Source organism: Boleophthalmus pectinirostris, unplaced genomic scaffold (genome assembly GCF_026225935.1).
Source record: "Boleophthalmus pectinirostris isolate CB_2022bp ecotype Guang Dong unplaced genomic scaffold, ASM2622593v1 HiC_scaffold_10, whole genome shotgun sequence".
Classification (NCBI taxonomy): Eukaryota; Metazoa; Chordata; class Actinopteri; order Gobiiformes; family Gobiidae; genus Boleophthalmus; species Boleophthalmus pectinirostris.
Genome location: NW_026570971.1, coordinates 25,348,201 through 25,370,763, shown reverse-complemented (window position 1 = coordinate 25,370,763; position 22,563 = coordinate 25,348,201). Strand labels below are relative to the sequence as shown.

Sequence of the window (22,563 nt, the reverse complement as noted above, 5' to 3'; positions counted from 1 at the left end):
ATCAGAACTACTATAAGGTCATATGGCAATATTAAAGAAAGAACTACTACTTATTATTATTATTATCATTTTAGTATTAAAATTGTTGTGTGTCAAGCAAACTGAGAAATTTTAGTATCGTAACAACACTACTGCTGAATAAAAACTGGTAATTTAGTGACAAACTATCGTAGTTTTATACTTCTAAGTCCTTGTCCAGCAACAAGTTACATATCAAATATACAGTTGATCATCCCTTAACTATGCTAAAAATTCAATTTAATGCATGCTTTTATAGTAACTTACAAATCCGAAGCTAATTAACCACAACCATAATGCTCTTTGTTATTATACTGCTATACTTGAGTTGCTGTGTCCAAGTAATTTCCCTTGTGCGGCAATAAAATTTCCTCAATAAAAAGTCATAACTTGATTGCCTATTGCCTGGCTGCCTCTGGTGACACTCTGGTGCTCCCTACAGGTGAGAACGGAGTAGTGCAGAACTCGGGCCAGACCCCAAAGAGAGAGGTGACCGGGGTAGAGGCCAAACTGCTGGGTCCCAGTCCAGACCAGGCCAGCGCAGACAACCCAGTGACCCTCGTTTTCATGGGATACAAAACCGTGGAGGAGGAGCAGGAGTCGCGTGCCGCCATGGAAGGGGTAGACGGCAACGTGAAGGCGGAGTTTGTGGTGATTGAAGATGGAGAGGGAAAGGGAGGAGACGGGGCCACAGACGAGCAGGCGCCCCCTAATGGTAGCATGGCGGATAAGGAGAAGGCCAACGGAGCGGAGGAGGAGAAGAAGGAGAAGAAACAGAGCTGCAAGTGCTGCACGGTCATGTGAGAGCCGAGTCTATGTGCGTGCGCGTGTGTGTAAGATTGTATGTGTGTGTGTGCGCGCGTGTGTGTGCGTGTGTGTGTGACAGGACTGGATAAAGTAACACAACAAAAGCAGAAACACAGCCAATATCAACAAAGAGCCCAAACAAGCTCAAGAACCACAAAGACTGAAAAGTACAACTCGACTTCTCCAATATGTATTTGAATTTTAATTTCAATTGATATTTTTCTATTTTTCTGTCTTGACATTTATATTGTATTCATTATGTATATCTTATAATGAGACTGTGTACTGTAAAGTCATTGGTATTATTGTTAAAAAAAAAAAAAAAGGATCAAATGTATTAGCTTGCTCTAGCTGGACAAATCTGGAACTCTCCCAAAAATGAAAAGGGCACTGTGTAACTTTTCTGGTGGAAGGTCGGTTGCTTGCTTTTCTCCATGGAGATAATATTACTTTTCCTGGAATGTTCCAGAGTATGACTAAACATATCCATCTCGCATTTATTTTGTTACCAGGTGTTTTATTTCTCAAAAATACCTCAAAAACATGCATTCTTACTCTGAGCCAGAACTTCGTATATTTGTTTATTGCCATATGTGAAAAATTCCAGGCAAAGAATTAACATCTCCATGGAGACAAGCAGGTGACACACCCTAATCCAGAAAAGTTACTTAGTGCACCTATAATTTAACTATGAAGGACACAGTAAAGATATATTTCTCTGTGTAGGCCTATCTACTATTTATCGGTCAATGTCATAGTTGCAATATTGTCTGAGATCTTATTTTGAATAGTATTTTAATATATTGATATGAAATTATGTTTTCTACAATGTATTTATTGTTTTTTGGTTCTGATTCATCTCAATTCATCCTCTGCATGTGAGCTTGAAAGCAGATTACAATCATGAAGTGTCTTTGCTTTAGAAAATCATCAATGCACATGTATTATATTTGATTACACTGGTCATTTGTAACTTTTAGGGTTAGATAAGTTTCACAGCACCAAGACAAAGAAGCAAAGTTAGTGGATACAGTACGGCGCAAAAGTCTGATGCAAATTTATATAAGAGATAAAAAGTTGGAAAATTATAATCAAATGTAGTTTAAAGGTGCATTGTGTAACTTTTCTGGTGGAGGGTTCGTGAAATGCTTTTCTCCATGTAGATGTTATTGTTTGGTCTGGAATGTTTCACAGTGTGGTATTAAACCTTTTTATCATTATGGAACCAAACCAGACCAAGTTACAGGTCAAACTTGCGAAGAGGCAACCCCGCTCACAGTCAGAATAACTGCTTTTGTAGGTATTTTTGAGCTATAAAACCACCTGTAATTGGTAAATGTAAGGTAGAGCTGTTTAAAGTCATACTGTGGAACATTCCAAGCAGAACAATCATATCTCCATAGAAACACGCAGGTGACAGACCGAGACCCTCCACCACAAAAGTTACACAATGCACCTTTATGCTTGAATACCTTCTTGTTTAGGGTGCTTAAAGTGCACTATAAATGTTCTGGTGTCCGTGTAGTTACTTGTATCCATGGAGATGACATTGCATTACCTGAAAAGTTCCACAATATGGCTTTAAACATGCCTATCTTGTTCTTTCCTTTATCCTTTATCTAACCAGAAAAGTGCCACTGAGATTTGGAATGTCATTTTTATTGCTCCAAAATAAGTACCCTTACTTATTCTTGCTGGGAGAGATAGATACACTTAATGCGATGATGTGGAACATTCCTAGAAAAGCAAAAACATCTCCATGGAGACAAGCAAGTGTCAAACCCTCCTCCAGAAATGTTATAGTGCTCGGATACTCGTTCAATTTCTCCCCCAAATCCTACAACTTCTGCACAGCACTGTATACAACTATTTAATTTTTTACTCTATGACAAATAGTTTATGATCATCTATTCCACATTGTAAGAAACCATTTCGCAGTGAATACAAATGTTTGAAATACTTTTGTTTCCACAGTTAAATCTATGTAAAAACTTAACACTACGGTAGCATTGCATGAAGCCTTGCAAATTCTCCTCACTGTCTGGTCTTTTCAACATCACCTCCACATGAATGTAACTGAGCAGGGGTTAAACTGGGACAACCTTTGTAACATCTCTCTGGCTTGTTCAGCTTGCCTTTATTTTATTATTATTATGAAGATAAATAGCATTTTTCTCTCTTCATGAACCAAATAAAATGTTGCGTATATGTATTATTCACTGTGTGTGGTTGGCTGCTGTGTTCTTGTCCTCCCAGTTTAACCCCTGATTCGAGATTTTTATTTAGATGCACTTAGTTAAACGTGTAAAATTACAATAGTTTAGGTGTACCCAGGTAGCTTTTTGATCTGAAGAAAACCTTTAGTAAAATTATATCAAAACACATTACATATAGTGGCCAGTTGAGACTTTACAAATGATATAGGTCAGTGATTCTCAGCCACTAACAATTAATTTACTACATTTTATTATCACTTTTATTGTCAAAAAATCTTCACAACAAACTCAAGTTGGTGCTATTGCTGTGTCTAGCTGTCTGTCTGTCTCTTCTTCCATCCAGTTCTGATCAATGAGAAGAGGATTGTGGGTAATCTTCCTCTTTCTTAGCATTTTTTGAGAAAGAAAAGTTTAGTACCAGATGCATTGTCTCAAGTCTTGCTTCCTAGTTCCTTCAAACATTCCAGTGGGAGGTTGATAGGCGTGGACTGATAAAGTACAGTCTATGCGTTCCATATGTACAACTTGAAACTCTGCTCCTGGTACTTTCACAATACTTTCTCGTACTTCATAGTGTAAAATACATACATTTTGTGTATTGTTGGTGCCTTCGTCCGGTTCATTGAGTTGGACTTGTCTTGTTTGTTGCCATTTATTTATATATATATTTTATTTCTTTCTGGCTCTGCTCCTGGTTTTTCACAGATCCACCTTAAACACTGCCTTTGATCCATGCTTTTATTTTGAAGAGATTGCAGCTCACTATATAGGACATATGCAAACTATGGTCTCCAAGGAAGGCCGTTTCGAGGACCCAGTTTTTTTAAAAGCAACTTTAGTAGGTTTGTTGTATTCTGGGATGCCTGTATGATTAATTGTTGTAAACTTTTGACATCATGTATCCGACATATCCTGCTATAAGCTCCATGTGTGCATCATACTGTTGTATATGTGCAGAAATGTTGCTATGGACTTTTTGTTGTCGTGGGTCTCCGGGACAGCAGCAGAAGTCACCTTGTGTTTGACCAATGCCTGTTCATTCTGTGATTGTCTCAGTGTTTAATCTTGAATAAAACATTGTTTTCAGCAGATCATTAAAGCTACAGTGTGAGTGCCTTTGAGTACACAGATAAGAGTAATTAATCAAACTGCAGCTGAATGAAGATTAAATCATTTTTAATCAATGATAAACTTGTGGAGATCAAACATTACAAGGAAATAAAACTATAGTGGGTCCAATTCCAAAACTAACCACAAACTTGGACAAAGTATTAATCCACAAGGAAAATTACTGGGATATGCTATCTGAAAAATACAATGGATAATTCAAAATCACTCCTACAGACAAAAACATAAATGATTTTCCTGCTCTTAAGTTTTTTTGCTGAGTCTGACTGCTCAGATTGAGCACCGCAAGGTCCATTTTTCTTGGCATGAGGCCTGTTTGAGGAAGGAAAAATGAAGCTAAACAGAAGAGGCGTATTCTTGCCCTGAAAAGGAAGTTTTTGGTTGTTGCGATACCTAAATCTGTCCACTAGGGGGCATACGTTTATTGCGGTCCTTTCACATGTTTCATCCAGACCAATGTGGTGTGATGTGCCTGTACTAAAGATAGACTATAAATTAAGATGAGTTCTGTCTTATATTTTATATACTGGATTAGATATGATTATCTTATATTCAAAACAATACTAAATGTTCTATATTCTTGAAACTAAACTAACTAAACTAAAACAATGTGTGCTATAAAATGTAGGGCATGGTCCATAAGAACTATGCATGTGTGCATAATTACTGCCCTTAATGTCTCTGCAACATCTTTATGTAACTAATCAATGAGGCCTTAATGGTATACCTCCAGATAATGAAGAAATAATCAATTAAACTAAATAGCAGCAGTATCTCTCTCTCCAACAGTCAGTTTTTGTTTTGATAAGAAAGCCCAGTTTCTCCCACACCCACTTTTCTGTGAAATGCAACCTAATGTTTGAGTGAGACAATGGAGTAAACAATGGGAAACAAGGGTGAGGCATTAGCAGCCTGAGGGGGGTCAGGTATCAACAGTGTCTACTACAAAGATGCCCTCAGTGAAGAGGAGACACTCTGGGGCAGGCCTCAGGTTTGGGCTTCTTCAATAATTACAGACACACAAACTGAAAATTAGGGCAATGATCCTGTAGGCTTAACTTAGGCCTATGTGGGTCAAAAAGTAGCCCAAAGCTTTTAACATTAAATTAATTACTCATCAGGGTAAAAATGCCAATGCTACATAATTACAAGGATTTAATAACCGATAGGCCCATTATAGTAGGCTAAGTTTGCTGCTTGAATTCTCTGTTCCCTTTTATCCATAAAAATATTGCTATAATTAATTATTTGGATGGTGGTGCATGGGCTAATTTATTTAGGTCTGTCCTCGGTTAATAGGCAATTGTTCTCTCCCCCTCTCATGAGTTTGAGGCTAATAAACTATTTATATGGCCTCTATTGCAGACTATAGGCAAAATAGTGTCTTAAATGAAGGTCTAATTTAAACTGGCAAAATAATTAACCTCATTCATTTAGAGGTCCATTTCAATTACCGTAATGGTTTATTCTTTTTGCCTATGGATGTTCCTTGTTTCGCACTACTAGCCTACTACTTTACTTTTGTTATAAGAACAAAGAGTCTGCTTGATCTTGGATAGGCCTATGTGCCACATGTTTTATATCACATGTTTCACGTGGTCATCAAACAAAACTTGCATTACCAGACCCCTCCACACTGCTCCTCCACACTGCTCCTCCACACTGCTCCTCCACACTGCTTCTCCACACTGCTCCTCCACACTGCTCCTCCACACTGCTCCTCCACACTGCTCCCCTGCTCCTCCACACTGTTCTTCCACACTGCTCCTCCACACTGCTCCCACTGCTCCTCCACACTGCTCCTCCACACTGCTCCCCTGTTCCACACTGTTCTTCCACACTGTTCTTCCACACTGTTCTTCCACACTGTTCTTCCACACTGCTCCTCCACACTGCTCCTCCACACTGCTCCCCTGTTCCACACTGTTCTTCCACACTGCTCCTCCACACTGCTCCCCTGTTCCACACTGTTCTTCCACACTGCTCCTCCACACTGCTCCCCTGTTCCACACTGTTCTTCCACACTGCTCCTCCACACTGCTCCCCTGTTCCACACTGTTCTTCTACACTGCTCCCGAGCTCCCAGCCCCGTCCTTCAAAGGATGGATGGATGATGTGGAAATTTGCCGCGGACTTCCCCTCTCACTAGTGATCGCTGTCTTGGCCAATCACAAGCCGCAGAGCCTCTTCTCCCCGCCTCTTGGAAATGAGTGGACCAATCAGCGCTTGCCTCCGTGTGTTCAGCCATTTTGTAAGAAAATCAAGCAAGTGTGCCGCCCTACCTTCGCTTCAGACCTGCATTTTTTTCTTGTGCAATGGACGGGTAAGTGAAAAGAACCTCTCTTTACACTTTATTTCAGATAAACTAGCCGTCAAACCTTCTCCATTTCACTGTTAGATTAGTTTGTAAAGTGTCCTGGGCGCGATGGCTGTCTTTTAAAACAATCGGATGGAAAAAGTTTACTTGAAAAGAGTTTTTTCATGAAAACAAGCAACAGTTAGCAGTCGAGTTAGCCAACTCGCAGTTGCTGTGGGTTTTACACAATAAATCTGGTGTCGGGTAATACGAGAGTTAGTCGAGTGGATAATTGCATGTTTTTGTGCAGTATTGTGTCCGTGGAGATGTGTTGTTTGATGCGGACTCACCGTGTGTTGGTAACTTGGTTTCACGGGAACTCGAGCGAAGCTAAAGCAACGTGTCTCATTTCCGCATTCATTTGGCTGCTGTGTCTAAACCAGGGCCATGTCGGGGATGTCTGGCTCGGGCATCTCACGCTGATTTAATTAAAGACTCCTCCGGTGGGTTATCTCTCAGACGATAGGGGAAGATGTTTCATTGTCACTAGTATTTCGTTTTTGTTTGGCCGCTTGAGCTCGCATGATCTGGGGACCTGTTGCTCGCGGCGGTGTACTCGCTCCGTTGCATTCAGAAAATTGCTTCTGCTTACGTAGATCCTTGTAAAGATCTTTCATCGTAAGTGCTGACATTAAAGTCCTGTGTTTTGTTTCGCTTTTTACAGCCGCCTAGACGCTGACTTGTACCCGCTGGGATCCGGCTACGTCCCTGACATTGAGTAAGTGATAATCTGCACCTCTTCATTGTTGTGGGTTTTGTTGAAGCTTGGCTCATTTTCATCACTGTTTACATGATTGCATTTCCTCCCTAATTACAACCTTATGTTCTGTTTCAGCAGTGTCCATGACATATCAGTTGGCACCAAGGTACGTCAAATTTTCTTTTTATTTATCTAGAAATATTTATTTTCCTAACGTTATCGTAAACTATAAATGTATATATTATGTCCTTTTCACATCTGCCTTTAGTTATTCTTAAGCTTAACAATTGTTTGACTTTGTTTGTGGATGCTTCAATAATTACAGGGTTGTTGCAGGCATCCTTTAGTGTGTAATAGTAGGCTACCCAACTATTTTAAACATGTATGAAGTGTAGCCTGGTTTTTCCCTACAAGTGCTAAGATTAGGAAAGTACTGAATACAAAATGTGTTATCTGAGTGGCTTTTTGTGCTCTTGTTGAGTTGCAGAGGAAATGAAGCTTCCTGTTTATTTTATGTGCCTGTACCTACCACTACCAGCTAATTTGCCTTGAACACTGCTGATTGTGAGTCCAACTGTGTTGGGGCATGACTCAGTTAAGTGAAATGCCCGGGAATTGAATACTTGTATGCTTGAGTGACTGAATCTGCAGTTTTTATGCATGAGGGAAGGACTAGTTGTATACTTTTTGTTCTTTGGTTCTTTTACCTCATAAAAATACCTACATTTTACAGTGCCATTACAAAGCTTTAGCCCACTATGTGAAGTTACAGTAATGGAGCCCTTTTTACGCTGTAACCATCCTCCCGTGTCTATCCTCATCCTGCCGGGCAAAGGTCTTTACACTGTTTAAACAAGGCTACAGAAACACGCCTTTTGGACACACGCCCCGCCCCCCCCTCCAAACATGTATTTCTGTAAAGCCGGTTATTCTTGAAAACCAATGCAAGTTTTTAAATACACTCTGTAAAACTATACTTTTTGTTTTCCATATTGTTGACTTTGTGTAACTGTACTCTTTAAACCTTCGAGGCGCTGTAAGAGTAATACTAATGCTGCTGAGTTATGGTGCAGCGCCTTTCTGGAATCTGTAATTATTGGGTCCGGGCAAAGCGTCTGGTATTTCGTGGTCGCATTCCTGCCCCCCTCCAGCCCCCCGAGAGGCACACCGCCCTGCCCCCTTCACTGGAAACACGGGGCAAACATGTCTCTACCTGCACTCTTCCCTTTTGTGCATCTCTCCAGGGGCTTTTTACGATCACAAGTATCCCGCCAGCCGCCCATAATAGATGTTTATAGTCTAGTTAGTTACTTCCATATGCATTTTGGTGTACTCTGCCCTTTGGTTACATATAGTTAGTTTTGTAACTTCAGTTTTATTTTGGGGGTTGTCCCAGAGGCATATTATTTAATCTTGTGACAGTTGTTCTTGAACTGCAAAAGTAGCAGAAATTCTGATCTTTTTGTATTTTAAATGTTATTAGTCAGCAACTAATTTTAGAGTTTGTATAGTCCAGATAACTATTATGGTTATTAGAAAACTGGGTATTTTTTTAGCCTACTAGTCCCTTTTATACTATTAATCATTGCAGCACTAGTAGGAATGGGACAGTAATATTGTTTATCATGATAAAAAGAACAAGGCTACTTCTCTATGATGATCTCTTCTAGATTATTGTTGTTTTCACTTTCACATAACAAAGTACAATTATGTAGCAGTTGTTTAAATATGGAATCTCTTCATAATCTTTAATAATCATAATATCCATAACATTTTAAAACTGTCAGTTTATCGTGATGTAATCGTGAATTGCAATTATTATGGCCATGATAATTCTAATACCAAATTTTAACATTATCCCATGCCTACAACTTATTAAATGTTGCATTAGTGCTAGAACAAATTAAATACTGATTAGTGTTGCTCGGCTCTCCTTAGGTTTATTCTGGCAAAGACTTTTAGAGCAGTGCACAGTACACATAATTTATTATTAGAATAAGGAAGTTTGGGAGGGGGGTGCAGTCTTTTCCTGTAACAGCAACAATTGTCAGTTCTCACAAGGAGGTTTAACTAAACCTTGGAAACTGGCCCAATTTTGTTGCCTTATCGCCCACACAAGGCCAGGACCACTTCCCTTGTGTCCTGAGGTCCACATCTGGTATTGGCGTCGCAAAGCTTCACTCACTCATGTTTGCCACATTTTGTTTGGTTAAATCTGACTAAGTATTTGACTTTTAACTCTCACCATATGCCCAGTATTTTGATAAGATGACCAGACGTGGGCTTGTAACTCTATTAGGAAAGACAGGCTTTTTTTCTACGAAGTTGTGGATTTGCAGGGATTTTAGAACGCCTGAGTCAGCCTTTGGTATATTTTACTTCTCTGTAATAAAAAAAAAAACTAACAGTTTTGAAACAATAGCTTGACAGAAGAATCAGTTGACTCAATCATTCAGAGTGCAGTTAACGCACCAAGAAGCATTTACATTTGAAAGAAGACTGAAACCAGCACAAGAATCCCATGCATTTCAGAACATGTTTGTGGTCAGGTTTAGCAGGTTTATTGAACAGGATATTTTGTTGTTTGCAGTGGAAAATCTTTCTTAAATAATTGCAGACTTTGCAATCTTACTCGTTGAGACCATTCAATTTGCAATTAGATCACAGCTGATTAAACCCCTTTTGATCTTTGTCTTTATTAGCTTAATACTTAAAATCACCGATGTCTTTCACTTTTGAATCATCTCAAGGTGTGGAATGTGTGCAGACCTGATCGCTGGTTGTTTTATCGCTGTACTCTTCTTCTCCATGTGTGTGAGTGTTTCTATAACAATGGCCCCAGTATTAATGTGAACAGGAGCTCCATTGTAACACTGTGTAGAGCTTAGACGGCTGAACCACTTCTTGTGACTGCCGCACTTCATATCAGCCACCACAAACACACAGAGCAATGAGAGCCGTCCTGAAACACAACTTTATTATATGGACGAGTGAGGAGAGATACAAGCTGGTTTGAGACACTGGCCCTCTATGTACAGCCTGAGCATTCCCATCTGGTCTGAGGCCCCAGCAGTATGTCCTCCTCTATAGTGAGTGATGAGATGAAAGCTTGGAGTGGTCAGCAGCTGGAAACCCTTAAACCACTTAAACATGCCCCTCGGCTACGGACAGTGACTGTGCATTACATGTTTACAAATGGGAGTGGGTGGATACAAAAACGAATATTGAATGTTTTCTTATCGGTGTCCCTAAAGAATGTAAAAATAAAACATATCTGAAATGGCCTAAATTTGGCGGTAAATGCATTTTTTGGTCATGATAATTACTATATTGACTCATCGTTCACTGTATGAAAGCTGGAACATTATATTTTTGGGCTTGAAGAGATTTTTGTTAGATTGTAATACGGTGAGATTTGAGTTGTAGCAAGTGGAATAAGTAACTTTGATGGTAATTGTCTGCTTTAGTGTTATTGTGTCAGTGGCATAAAGTTGTTTCAATATTATTGTTTATCCCAGTATATTTCTGTAGCAATATATTGTGCCTCAAAATTTGTTATTGTGACAAGTATCGCAAATGTGGCAATGGAAATATGAACTGATAAACTAAGACAAATCATATGAATTTCAAAACATGTTTTTAGAGGTTTAAACAATATTTTTCTACAAAACAACTGGATATTTTGTTCTTTGCAGAAGACATTCTGTCATATCGTATCACAAATAACTACAGACTTTGCGGTTTGATACTTGCATCAAATGAAATTGCTATTTCAGTATATTGTGCTGACCTGTGTGCAAACCAGTTGACTCAAACACACGTGTTGATGGGATCAGTCGGAGAATCCAGGGCCTAAGTCAAGCTAGCTTATTTAAATACTACTTTCTTGCAAACTAGTTGCAATATTTCCTTGTAAGGAAGAGCTAGACTCCACTGTTTGCCTGATCCTCTTTTGGTTATCAGATGACTTCCTGCCTTATCACACAATGGCCCAGGTAACATGAGAGCGGCGCTGTCCACCTGCTGAGCTGTGTGCTGCTGTATGCCATGAATTGAACCATTGTTTTTGTGTTTGCAGAGGGGATCCGACGAACTGTTTTCTTCCAGCGTATCCAACGGGCCCTATATCATGAACTCAGGTAAGGAAGGGGGTTGCCATGGAAAGGGTGAATCTTTTTCCCCTCCCTCTTAGTACTTGTCAATGTGTGTGTTGTTTGCGTTGTCATGGTGAGCAATCCATTATTCAAGACAAACCCGAGCCCTCTGTTCTCTCCTCCTGATTGTATCTGCTTGTGTTTCCGCCCGCAGCCAATGGCAACGACAGTAAGAAATTCAAAGGCGATGTGCGCAGCCCCGGTGTCCCGTCTCGAGTCGTGCACGTGCGCAAACTGCCCAACGACATCAACGAGGCAGAGGTCATCAGCCTGGGACTGCCCTTTGGGAAGGTCACCAACCTGCTCATGCTCAAGGGCAAAAACCAGGTACCAGGAGATAAGACCTACTGGACAAACCTGTAGGACTGCTGTTAAGACAAATGTCATATGTGCTTACTGTAGCTGATTTGTATCCAATTTCTACCTTGTATAAAATATGAAAAACAGAAATAGTTTAAAAATAAACTGCTGTGGTCCAGAGTTATTCTTCACTTTGCTAAGACATTCCTAGTATCCTTATTATTCACCACACTGAGCTTATAAACGATTTCCCAACTTTCAGAGGCTAGAGCAGTCGTTTTTTCATCATGGTCATGCCAGCAAACATTATCATGTTAACAGCAGACTTCCTGATGGCACACTGCAGTCTAATTTTTACCCTATGAGTTTTTTACAATACATCTGTGCCATGACAAAACCATTGTTCAGCTACATAGAAAAAAAATCAATTACAGACACTTTTTCATTATTTAAATTGAACGTTATAACAGTTAAGTTTGTAACAGTACATTTTAGAGTACTTAAAACTGAGTTCTCTTTTTCACCTATTGCAGGCATTCTTGGAGCTGAACAGTGAAGAATGTGCCCAGACCATGGTCAGTTACTACTCCTCTGTTACACCTGTCATTAGAAACCACCCAGTTTTTCTGCAGTACTCCACACACAAGGAGCTCAAGACTGACAACTCTCCCAACCAAGTGGTGAGTTCAGATCACAAACTAAGTGTAAATGGCTACTTATAGGGATGACATGAGTTTAATCACCGCGTTTCTTTAGCGTGCACAGGCAGCTCTGCAGGCGGTCAATGCTCTACATGGAGGAGCGATGGGGAGCATGGCCATCTCTACAGACACCAGCAGCCTTGGGGGTCCCACCAGCCAGAGCCCTGTGCTCCGGGTCATCGTGGAGAACCTTTTCTACCCCGTCACTCTGGACGTCCTTCACCAGGTGGGCTGAAGATGAACTGAAGCCTATAGAAGAATATCGTTAAAGGTTCCTTTTGCTAATCAGTGTTTCTTTATTTGTAACAGATTTTCTCTAAGTTTGGCTCTGTCCTGAAGATCATTACTTTTACCAAGAATAACCAATTCCAAGCTCTGATCCAGTATGCTGATGCTATGACTGCTCAGCATGCAAAACTGGTAAGCCACACTTATCTTTTTATCTTATCTCATCAGTTAAAACAGACCTCATGACTCTAGTGTATTCTTTATAAAGACTGTTTGTCCTGATAAAGTATTCTGTTTTCCAGTCTCTAGATGGACAGAACATCTACAACGCCTGCTGCACTCTCAGAATCAGCTTCTCCAAACTTACCAGCCTCAACGTGAAGTACAACAATGACAAGAGCAGAGACTACACCCGCCCCGATCTGCCCACAGCAGACGCCCAGCCCACTGTGGATCCCATGACCGCCGCAGCCTTTGGTACAGACACTGAAACATACTGTTTTATAAAAGTATAATGCAGGATTCTGATTTTTACTTTTGTCTTCATTAGCTCCTGGCCTTATCTCAGCCTCTCCATATGGGGGCGCTCATGCATTCCCTCCAACATTTGCCATTCAGCAGGCAGCAGGTAAAGATGCAAGCCTTTTATTTGCCTGTTAACACTTATAAACAAGAGTATTCATCACATTTTGTGTAAAGATAATCGGTTTTGTTTGGTTTCAGGTCTGTCTATGCCTGGTATCCCCAGTGCCCTGGCGTCTCTGGGGGTGGGGCCCACAGGCATGGCAGCTGCAGCCGCAGCCGCCTCTCGCCTTGGCCTCACAGGACTCACGGCCGCTGCTGGACACAACGTCCTGTTGGTCAGCAACCTCAACCCAGAGGTCAGTGCTCTCTCTCAGCTCACTCAGCCCGAGTTAACCAAACACACACACACGTTTCTACACACACTTCTACACACACCTCTGCACACACCTGCATACACCTGAACACCTGCGCGCACCTGAACCTGAACACACATGCAGTAAAGACACACAGGCTTTTTACATGACTGCGCGTCCCTTTTAAGAGGTCCACTGTTTTTAAAGCTGTCTCCATGTGACCATTACATTTTTAATATTGGGGTTTCACGACCTCTTTCTATCGGACCTCTCTGTGTTTGACCAATCCTGCTGTATTTCCAACCTGCCACTTTGCTCACTGTGAATTTTAAGTTTTATTTAAAACACTAACTTCTTTTTTTACAAGAACAACTTACCATTTCATATCTTCATTTTGTCCATTAGTTTGAATCATTCTTATGTTGTTGGAGAGACAATATTACTTTTGTTATTTTTAGCAGTATTTTAGTACTGTGTTTATAATTAAAAGTGTGACATGTGTAAGTAGTCCCACATGGTTTAAGTCAGTGTTTAAGTATTCTTCTTTTGTTATGGATTAAGTTTATTTTAATATGGTAGTTTTGTTTTATTTAGTATGTTAATGTAGAATATCAAAAGCATAGTTTTTAAAAGTATATATTGTCTCTGCCTTTTTCTGTATTTCATTGTTAATCTTTTTCTTCTTTTTTTCTCCTAGTGTTCCCATAGTGACAGTGCATTTTAATTTAGCCAGTTCTACTGTCTGAAGCACTACATTTCTTTGTGTATACTGACCTTGTTTTTACTTCCTTTTTTTCTCTCTCTCTCTCTCTCTCTCTTCTGTCCCTCTCTCCCCCACTCTTTTGTTTTGACCCCCTCCTCCCGACCTTCGCCAACTGACTGCACGCCCCATGACCAATAATTGCCCCGTCTGTCCTGTACCCCGCTTCACCTCCACATCCCCACTTCACCCAACCATCCCCTCACCCCTCTTCCCTCTCCCCCCATCCACTGTCCCAAATCTGGCATCCAAAATTCACTACATCCCAAACAACAAAACCTCCAAACACCGACATTGACACTCATCCGTTCCCCATCACTCTTTCTTTCTCCCCCTTCTCTCTTCTGTCTTCTCTCCATATTTTGCTCGTCCCTCATGCCTCTCCTCCATGGTGGCCTCCCGGTGGACCTGGCTGCCCGTGGCCCGCGGACATACCCCGACTCCACTCTCCTCCACTCCGCTCTTTTCCCCTTGTTCCCCTGTCCCCTTTTTTTGGCCCCGCTGCTCCCCCTGCTGTCTCTAAAGAGCGTTACGCCACACTGCCTCTTTATTCTTTTCGGTACGTTATCATCCTTTCATCTCCTTTTTTTATGACTACTGTTACCCGGCAAGGTGGGCATGTCTTGTCTCATGATGTTTGCTCTTTAACCACTGATGGCTTGTCATCAGGCTCAGGGCTGTGGGGGGGCGGGGGTCTTACTGTTTGGTTTGGGGGTGGTCTGAGCTGTGTTGGTTGATGTGGGTTTGTGGAAGGAAGGAGAGAGGGACACACTCAAAGCTGCTGCATTTCATAGCTAATATCTCTCTATATGAACAAGGAAGTACCGGTAATCCAATAAATGTATACTTATGAATCTTCCAGTAATAATGTTACAAACTAAACGGTACTGGTTTCAGTCCATTTTTTTTTTTTTACATTTTTGTCTCTGATTGTTGTGGTCTGTAATGAACATTAAACATTAAAATGACAATTTACAGCAAAAAACTTTAAATGTAATTTTCTAATTGGTCTGTAATTTAAATTCTTAAGTGTTTCTCAACTGGTTTGACAGCGGGACTCATTTTACTCCTCACTTTGTAATCCACCTTTTACATTTAATATTTTACCTATGTTTTTTTTTTTTTTTTCTTTTTTGGCATGTAGTTTCTTTTCATTTCATGCAGTTATCTTCAAATATTTAAAATCTAAACCAAAAACCACTCCATACAACGTATTTTTTTGTCCAATTTCACGAGTTGAGAATCACTGTTTATAACACAATGAAATGCAGCTGCTTTCCTGTGGACCAGTTTTGACATATCTCAAATATGTCATACGTTTACAGATAAAATGGTCTAATTGTAGGTATGTGCATGTCTAGTTCATTCTTGCATGTCTTTTTAGTTATAAATGTCTTCTCTACTGCTAATCAAAAGGCACTTATTCCATTTATATTATGCACTTTGATTTTTGTCTTCAGATCTTCCTCCCCAAACCACCACACACCACCATCTTTTAATTACCCAGATTAGCCTCAGTAGGTTTAGGTAGCTTTGATTTAGCCAAGTGAAGTAGCTGTTAGATAATCGGTTAGCATTTACGTAGTAGTTTAAAATGTTTTGATTTCACTATTTTGTTGCTGTGTTTGCCTGTGTGTCTGTATGACGCAGCTAGTTGCTATTGTATTGTAACATCTGTGCATTGTTTTTCTAATTCTAGGCGTGTATGGCGATGTGATGAGAGTGAAGATCCTGTTTAATAAAAAGGAGAATGCTCTGGTACAGATGTCTGATGGCACACAGGCTCAGCTAGGTACATATGTTCAAACACCAACCACTCTGTATTTTATCTACCTCTTTCATCTCATTGTCAACATAATGTATTCGTCAGCAGGGGGTATTTTTCTTTGACACTAATTGGCTTTTCTAATATAATTCTGTGCACTTCTCCAGAAATTTACAATGCACAAGGACTCGGTGTCTTGTAAACAACTAGATGCTGTCACGGCCTTGATTGTTCTGTTTTGTAGATAATGTTTAACTAATAACTACATTGGACCTTCAACTCTAATGTTTCTAATTTCATTATACACAAAGTATTCTTAAGCAAGCTCACAGCATACTGTATTTAATCTTTGAATATATTTAGTACTACTACTGTTTTTCTAATTCAAATGTCTATAATGCTTTTTTTTTTGGACACTCAGAGATGCTTTGATTTGGTACATTATTTATTCACTCCACACTTCTAGATCCTACTACTACACTACTGGCAGCATGTTAGGGTAATGAAAAGTCTGTCTAAAGGTCCTCTATCTGGTTTTGAACCTTGAGTGATATGGTTATACATCAACAGCTAATTTTTCAGAGGGACTACTAACTGGTGTAGTCATAGGCATTTGATTCCACATGGTTCTCATTCAGTAACATCTCTGAATGGATAGAACTGTCTTTCGCTCGTAGTTACTTCCTTATAGTTCCCATTCAGCAAAATGCCTTTTAATATCTTTCTCAGCTATTTGATTTGACATTATACTGTATGGTGCTAGAGGTGATTTTCTGATCTAGAAGAAATAAAACTCATACAGGACTTTAAAACTCCTGGTAAAACATCTGAGCAAGAAAAATGGAAACAATCAATGTATCAGTATCTATTAGAGTTTGTTCCATTCTTGCTTGATTCTGACTGAATTGTATTTTCAGCCATGAGCCACTTGAACGGCCAGCGTCTCCACGGGAGGGCGATGCGTGTGACTCTGTCCAAACACACAACAGTGCAGCTGCCCCGAGAGGGACACGAGGACCAGGGCCTCACCAAGGACTTCAGCAACTCCCCACTGCACCGCTTCAAGAAGCCCGGCTCCAAGAACTACTCCAACATCTTCCCCCCATCGGCCACACTCCACCTCTCCAACATCCCGTAGGTTTCAGTTTATTATTCATTTTCCTCACTGTTTTACAAGGCTTATGCAAACTAAATGTTTCCTTTTTTTTTTAGTCCTTCTGTGATGGAAGATGATCTTAAGAGACTGTTTGCAAGTTCAGGAGCTACAGTCAAAGCCTTCAAATTCTTTCAGTAAGTAACATTTCTTTCAGATACACTGAACTGAAAACTTTTGTTGTCCTGAATGTTCTTGTCCTCCTAATATGCTACTTGTTTCTCTTTTCTCTAATGATAGAATGTAATGACATTTACCTGCCGCTAGTCATGTTGTGCTTGAGGTAGTAAAGGCTAATGGTACATTTCAATTACATCTGCAATTTATCATGCGAGTCAGAATTCAATACAGAATGCTGAAGAAATAAAGTTGCCCTGTGTAATTATTTTGGTTGGCAGTCTGCCACCTGCTTGTTTCTATGGATATGGATGTGATATTAAACAGTTCTACTTTAGTTATTCAGTTACTGGTGGTTTTATAGCTCAAAAATACATAAAAACAGAAAACATTCTGACGGTGAGCGGGATTGCCTCCACAGATTTGACTTGTAACTTGTCCTTGTTTGGTCTCATGAAGACAGAAAGGTTTAATACCATACTCTGAAACATGCCAGACAAAGCAATAGCATCTCCATGGAAAACAGCATTTGACAGGCCCTGCATCAGAAAAGTTACACAATGCACCTTTTTAAAATATGAACAAAGAATACTAATGTTCAGAAAATAGGCTTATATGTTGTATGTATGATTTTTAATTAAATGAAGCAGCCCTAAACTATGTATGTCTGTTGTGAAGCACATTGTAATGACTTGTAATGCTTTGTGTCTCCAGGAAGGACCGTAAAATGGCTCTGATCCAGATGGGCTCGGTGGAGGAGGCCATCGAGTGTCTGATCGAGTTCCACAACCACGACCTGGGCGAGAACCACCACCTGCGCGTGTCTTTTTCCAAGTCCACCATCTGAGTGCCTCCACAGACCACCACACTGCCGCTGTACAGGCATTTGTGCACGATGTTGCTCACTTCAGCTCATTCCAGTTCATTTAGGTTTGGGTAGAAATCATCGGACCTACACTGTATAATTCAAAGTAGCCCATAAGACCAAAGTATAGATACAACTTTTTATGTGCTGGCGTCTTTGAATGTCTTTTTAATACAAGTGCATAGTGGTATACTAGTACATGTTGTCTCATAGGCCTGTCACAATAATTACTATATCTACTTATATTGTTCAATATATGAGAGCTGGAACATCGACATGGGTTTTCTTGGCATTACTGGAAAATTTTGGGTTATTTTTTGGCTATATGATAAGATTTGAATTGTAAAAGATTGAAATAAATACCTTCTATGATCAGTTACAGATGCAAACTAAGTACTAAGGTGTTTGATTCTGCTAATACAGTTTTTTTTTAAATATTGTAGATTTAGAATAGTATTGTGGTTTAAATCTGCTCTTGGGTTTTTGTATCAGTGGCATAAATTAGTTTCAATTATCGTTTATAGTGAATATTTACTTAAGCAATGTAATGCAGTTCAAAACTCGTTATTGTGACAGGCCTATTGTCTATAATGCAAAGCATCTAGCCAACATGGTAGCATTCAAGTAATCCTTGTTTTCCTTGCTGGAAGTTTACGTAAATATATATATACATATATAATGACTTCTTTAAGAGGTCATCTGATTTCCATATTTTTTTGTACCCAAACCTAATGAATACATTTGCCAGATGTGAGCTACATTCTGCAGTGAAACCTGTACATGTGGAGGCACAGTTGAGGCTGAACTGTCACTTTAGACCAAATCTGCAGGAGAAATCCATGTCCGTGCTTATGTGGATCTGAGCGTCCACCACACACTCGAGCATTCCTTAGTTTTCATGATCTCTGTGCCTTCTTGAGACGCCACTGTCAGTCATCTTGGCCAGTCACAAATAGTCACGATATAAGTTTTGTCTTTTGACACCAATCACCACCTAAGGATCTTATTTTATTTACCTTATTGTTTGGAGGAGTCAGTTATAATTTAGTAATGACCCTCTGTCCATTTCTGTGCCTTACTTTGCTCTGAGCAGACAGCCTTAAGCTCTGGCTCTGTTTAAGATATTTCAGTATCTTCTCTCGCCTTTGGTTTACACCAGCATTTTAACAATGGGCAAAGTGGCTTACGGACTTTTTTTTCCTTTAATCATAAACTGTTATGTTGTTCTTAAGCATGTAGTTCTTTATGTGTATGTAGAACTGAATGTAAGCCAGTTAGTTGCCTAATATCCCTGTTAGTTGATGTAGCGCTGTTAGTTTTGACAAAGGTGAAGTTGGAGCCAGCTCACCTGTCTCATCCTCATCACTGCTTTAACCCTTCAGAGTGGTGATGTGGACTTTATTTAATCATTATATGTTCATCTATAATTTCACACCTATATATCCATGTATTCTTTTTAATAGCATATACATGTTTATCATAATTGAGCTGAAAAGGCTGGTGACTAAGTTTAGATTCTCATTACAGTGCCTTGTACTGAGCTGTAATCGGAGACTTGGCCTTGTGGGTGACTTGCCTGTGGAGCAGGTTGTACCTCGCCTTAAGCCCCGTTCATTCAGGTCTTACCACAAGAGCAGCTCAGAGCCTGCATTATCTCCACAGTAAAGGCTGTCCTGGGCTTTTCCTTAAATTCAGGAAGAATGGGCCTCATTCCCTGGCCAGTCTGACACAGTTGGATCCTTAGTGCACTTTTACATGGACTGGTCCATCACTCAAGTCTTAACATTGTCCTATTACACTGCATTGGCCACTGTAAACATTGGAGCAGACGCAGAGGTGCTGTCTATTTGAAAAGGTGGTTTTATATAGTACAGAGCCACATGTAGCACACGGTTATTGCTGTCAGGACCAAAGTACAGTATCCTCTGCCCTTTTGTGCTGTAAGAATCACATTCCCCATGTGTAACTAAGCGCCCACAGCTCTGACCTCTGGGTCACATGTCCTGTTAATCATCAGATACTGTATATTATCGTAGCCCTTGTTTGATTCCTTTACACAGAGCCTACTTTTGTAGAATGATCCTTACTGAACGGCAGTCTGACCTGTGATGTCGACCTGTAGATTTATGCCTTTGTTGTTCAAAGCTTTTATTTTGCTCTCTTTTTATATGGGGGCGGGGTGGGGGTATTGTATGAAGCGGGGTTGATGGTTGTAAATATTCATGTTTTTGTACCACAGAATCATTTGATTATATCACTTTACGTTCAGAACAGAACATGTATATTTTGATACGACATGACAGACATATAAAGCTCGTATGAGCTACAAAACCAACTTTTGTAACACAAAGTTATTAAAGTATCTGAACACAGTGGTGTGTGTGTATGTGGCCCGCTCCCCACTCAGCCGGTCTGTTCTGCTTCTTCTGCCTTCAATAAATCTTCAGTTTTTCCTCTTTCATCTGCCTGGTCGGTTCCTCTCTGTCTCTCTGGTGTTCTGCTGCTTAATTCAGTTAACGTCTTGTAACATTTCCACATTTCCTGTGCTGTTTATCATTGGTGGATTTTTACCAGCTCTCTCTCCTCTGAGCTCATTCATTATAAACTCCACTTCTTAGTGACTTGGTTCGTTTCCTCAACATCTGTATGTCAGACCCGTGCAGTTTATTTCTTATGCACAGACCAACACCTGCTCCTCTTCATCATTGTGAGTAATCCTGTTCTCTGCTCAGACCTTTCTGTGATTGACAGCTGCCTCTGCCCGCTGAGCCACGGCATTTCCACCAGATTACTGGGATAAAACACAAGCGGTGTCCTGGGCATTTCAGTGGTTCTCACAAAGTTGCTTGGGGACATAGCGGTTGGACATTGTTAGTTCCCTTTAAAGCCACTAGGGGGAGGTGTTGCACTTTATTTCACTTGTATCCCCTCATCAGAGGTGCCCTTACCTGCCACTCATGCGCCGTCAATACTCGCTTCATTTTGAGTGCCTCTCTGGGTTTTCTGGCTTTATAGCTGTCTTTTCTCACGGATTTACTCAGTGCTCAGGGGGAGATTAACCTGTCTTTTTGAGAAGGGGACAAAACTATCGCATCCAATGGTTTTTGTAGCACCAACAGACAGTTTTTAGGGAGGGGAGGTGGGGGGGATAATCCTTGCACCCTGAGTAAGGATAATAAATATAGCCTATAATGTACTTCTAAGCTACAGTTCCTAGATGTGGGCTGTTATCCAAAATGCTAAACTTAAAAGTATTGCAGTTTCATTGCGCTGAGTACATGGATACCTTTTCCTTGCAGGCATATTTTTCAATTTTCTAACATTTGGTGTATCTTGGCCAATCAGGATCCAGTGCTGGGAAGTCTTTGAAGCTGCCTTGCAAAACCACTGCCTTGTTTACTTGCACATCTCTACTGCACCAAGAGAAATTTAGAACGCTCCCAGAATCCTCCTTGGAACACATTCAAATGCAAAGAGAGATTGCATAATTGGGTGCAGGGATAACTCAAAGAAAGATGAGCTTAACAGATTTAAGAGGGTTTTGGGGGGTATCAAGTTCAGAGATATTGGCTCCTTAAATAGTATTTCATAGTTTGGATTTGTAAGACATATTGTTAGTGTCAGCTTTAGGTATATTTCTCTATAGGCTATAAACTAAATGGTAGCTTTGTAATTGTTCATTTAGACTTCTTGGCTTGGATAAATGTACTTCTAAGAGTACTTTAAGGGTGCACTAAATGTAACTTTTCTGGTTGGGGGCTCATCACCTGCTTGTCTCCACGGAGAGGTTATTGCATTGCCCTGAATATTCCACCATTTTGCATTTAACTTCTCTAATAACAGGTGTTTTATTGCTACAAAACATGCATTCTTACTGTCAGTGGACTTGCTTCTCCAAGCACCTGCTTGTCTCTATGGAAATAGGTAACTTTAAGGTCAAATGGTGCAGCATTTACCTTTTTTTTTAAAAATGGCTTTGGAGCTTTGGTCAGTGTGTTTACCACAAACTCAGTGGTAGATTGATCCCAGCTCTGACCAGGGATTACTATTGTTGTGCCCTTGGGCAATATGGAGTATGTCTATGTGACTGTGTGATTTCTGGTGGTCAGTGGAAAGCAGTTTATAGGAACAGCCACACATGTTTAATTCTGTCCCAGGGCAACTGTGGCTGCAGAAGTTGCATAGCACCACCTGAATATGACTGAAGTACATTTTATTGCATCGTCTACTCACATGTGCAATATTTTCTATTGTGTTCTAGCCTACATCAGATAACTACTTTTACCTTTTACTTCAATACTTCTGAAGCAATAGTACTAGAGTACACGGTCTCTCCTGTTCAGAAGTGAGTTTACTGATTGAATTGTGACCCCAGGACATCTCTGTCTTTCTTCAGAGCAGATTATAAGTGAAAACA

General features: G+C 40.2%; 2 protein-coding genes across 7 annotated transcripts in view; both read left to right on the top strand.

Annotated features, from left to right (window-relative positions):
• Positions 1–4,130, top strand: part of palm1b (paralemmin 1b) — a 46,153-nt gene extending 42,023 nt beyond the window's left edge. The window contains exon 6 of the mRNA XM_020921924.2: positions 461–4,130. Coding sequence (XP_020777583.1) covers positions 461–822 — 362 coding nt within the window. The 3' untranslated portion in view covers positions 823–4,130. The remainder of the gene's footprint in view (positions 1–460) is intronic.
• A 2,286-nt stretch (positions 4,131–6,416) lies between these two features.
• Positions 6,417–20,607, top strand: ptbp1a (polypyrimidine tract binding protein 1a). Of its 6 annotated transcripts, none has more exons than XM_055156047.1 (16): positions 6,417–6,492; positions 7,190–7,243; positions 7,364–7,391; positions 11,304–11,364; positions 11,534–11,706; positions 12,213–12,359; positions 12,436–12,606; positions 12,690–12,800; positions 12,911–13,085; positions 13,159–13,236; positions 13,308–13,489; positions 14,772–14,805; positions 15,946–16,038; positions 16,929–17,145; positions 17,224–17,301; positions 17,996–20,607. In XM_055156047.1, exons 1-16 carry the CDS (start codon positions 6,485–6,487, stop codon positions 18,126–18,128), a joined length of 1,743 nt encoding a protein of 580 aa, XP_055012022.1. In that variant the 5' UTR covers positions 6,417–6,484; the 3' UTR covers positions 18,129–20,607. The 6 variants fall into 6 exon arrangements, with proteins under 6 accessions (XP_055012022.1, XP_055012025.1, XP_020777600.1 ...); XM_055156050.1 differs by having other exon boundaries at positions 6,418–6,492; positions 13,332–13,489; XM_020921941.2 differs by having other exon boundaries at positions 6,418–6,492; positions 7,361–7,391.
• Positions 20,608–22,563: the final 1,956 nt, after the last annotated feature.

Excerpts from the sequence above, each read along its gene's own strand:
- ptbp1a (XM_020921941.2), top strand. Across the intron at positions 13,490-14,771 it reads TCAGCAACCTCAACCCAGAG|AGCGTTACGCCACACTGCCT; the intron begins GTCAGTGCTCTC and ends CTGTCTCTAAAG. Across the intron at positions 17,302-17,995 it reads AAAGCCTTCAAATTCTTTCA|GAAGGACCGTAAAATGGCTC; the intron begins GTAAGTAACATT and ends TTGTGTCTCCAG.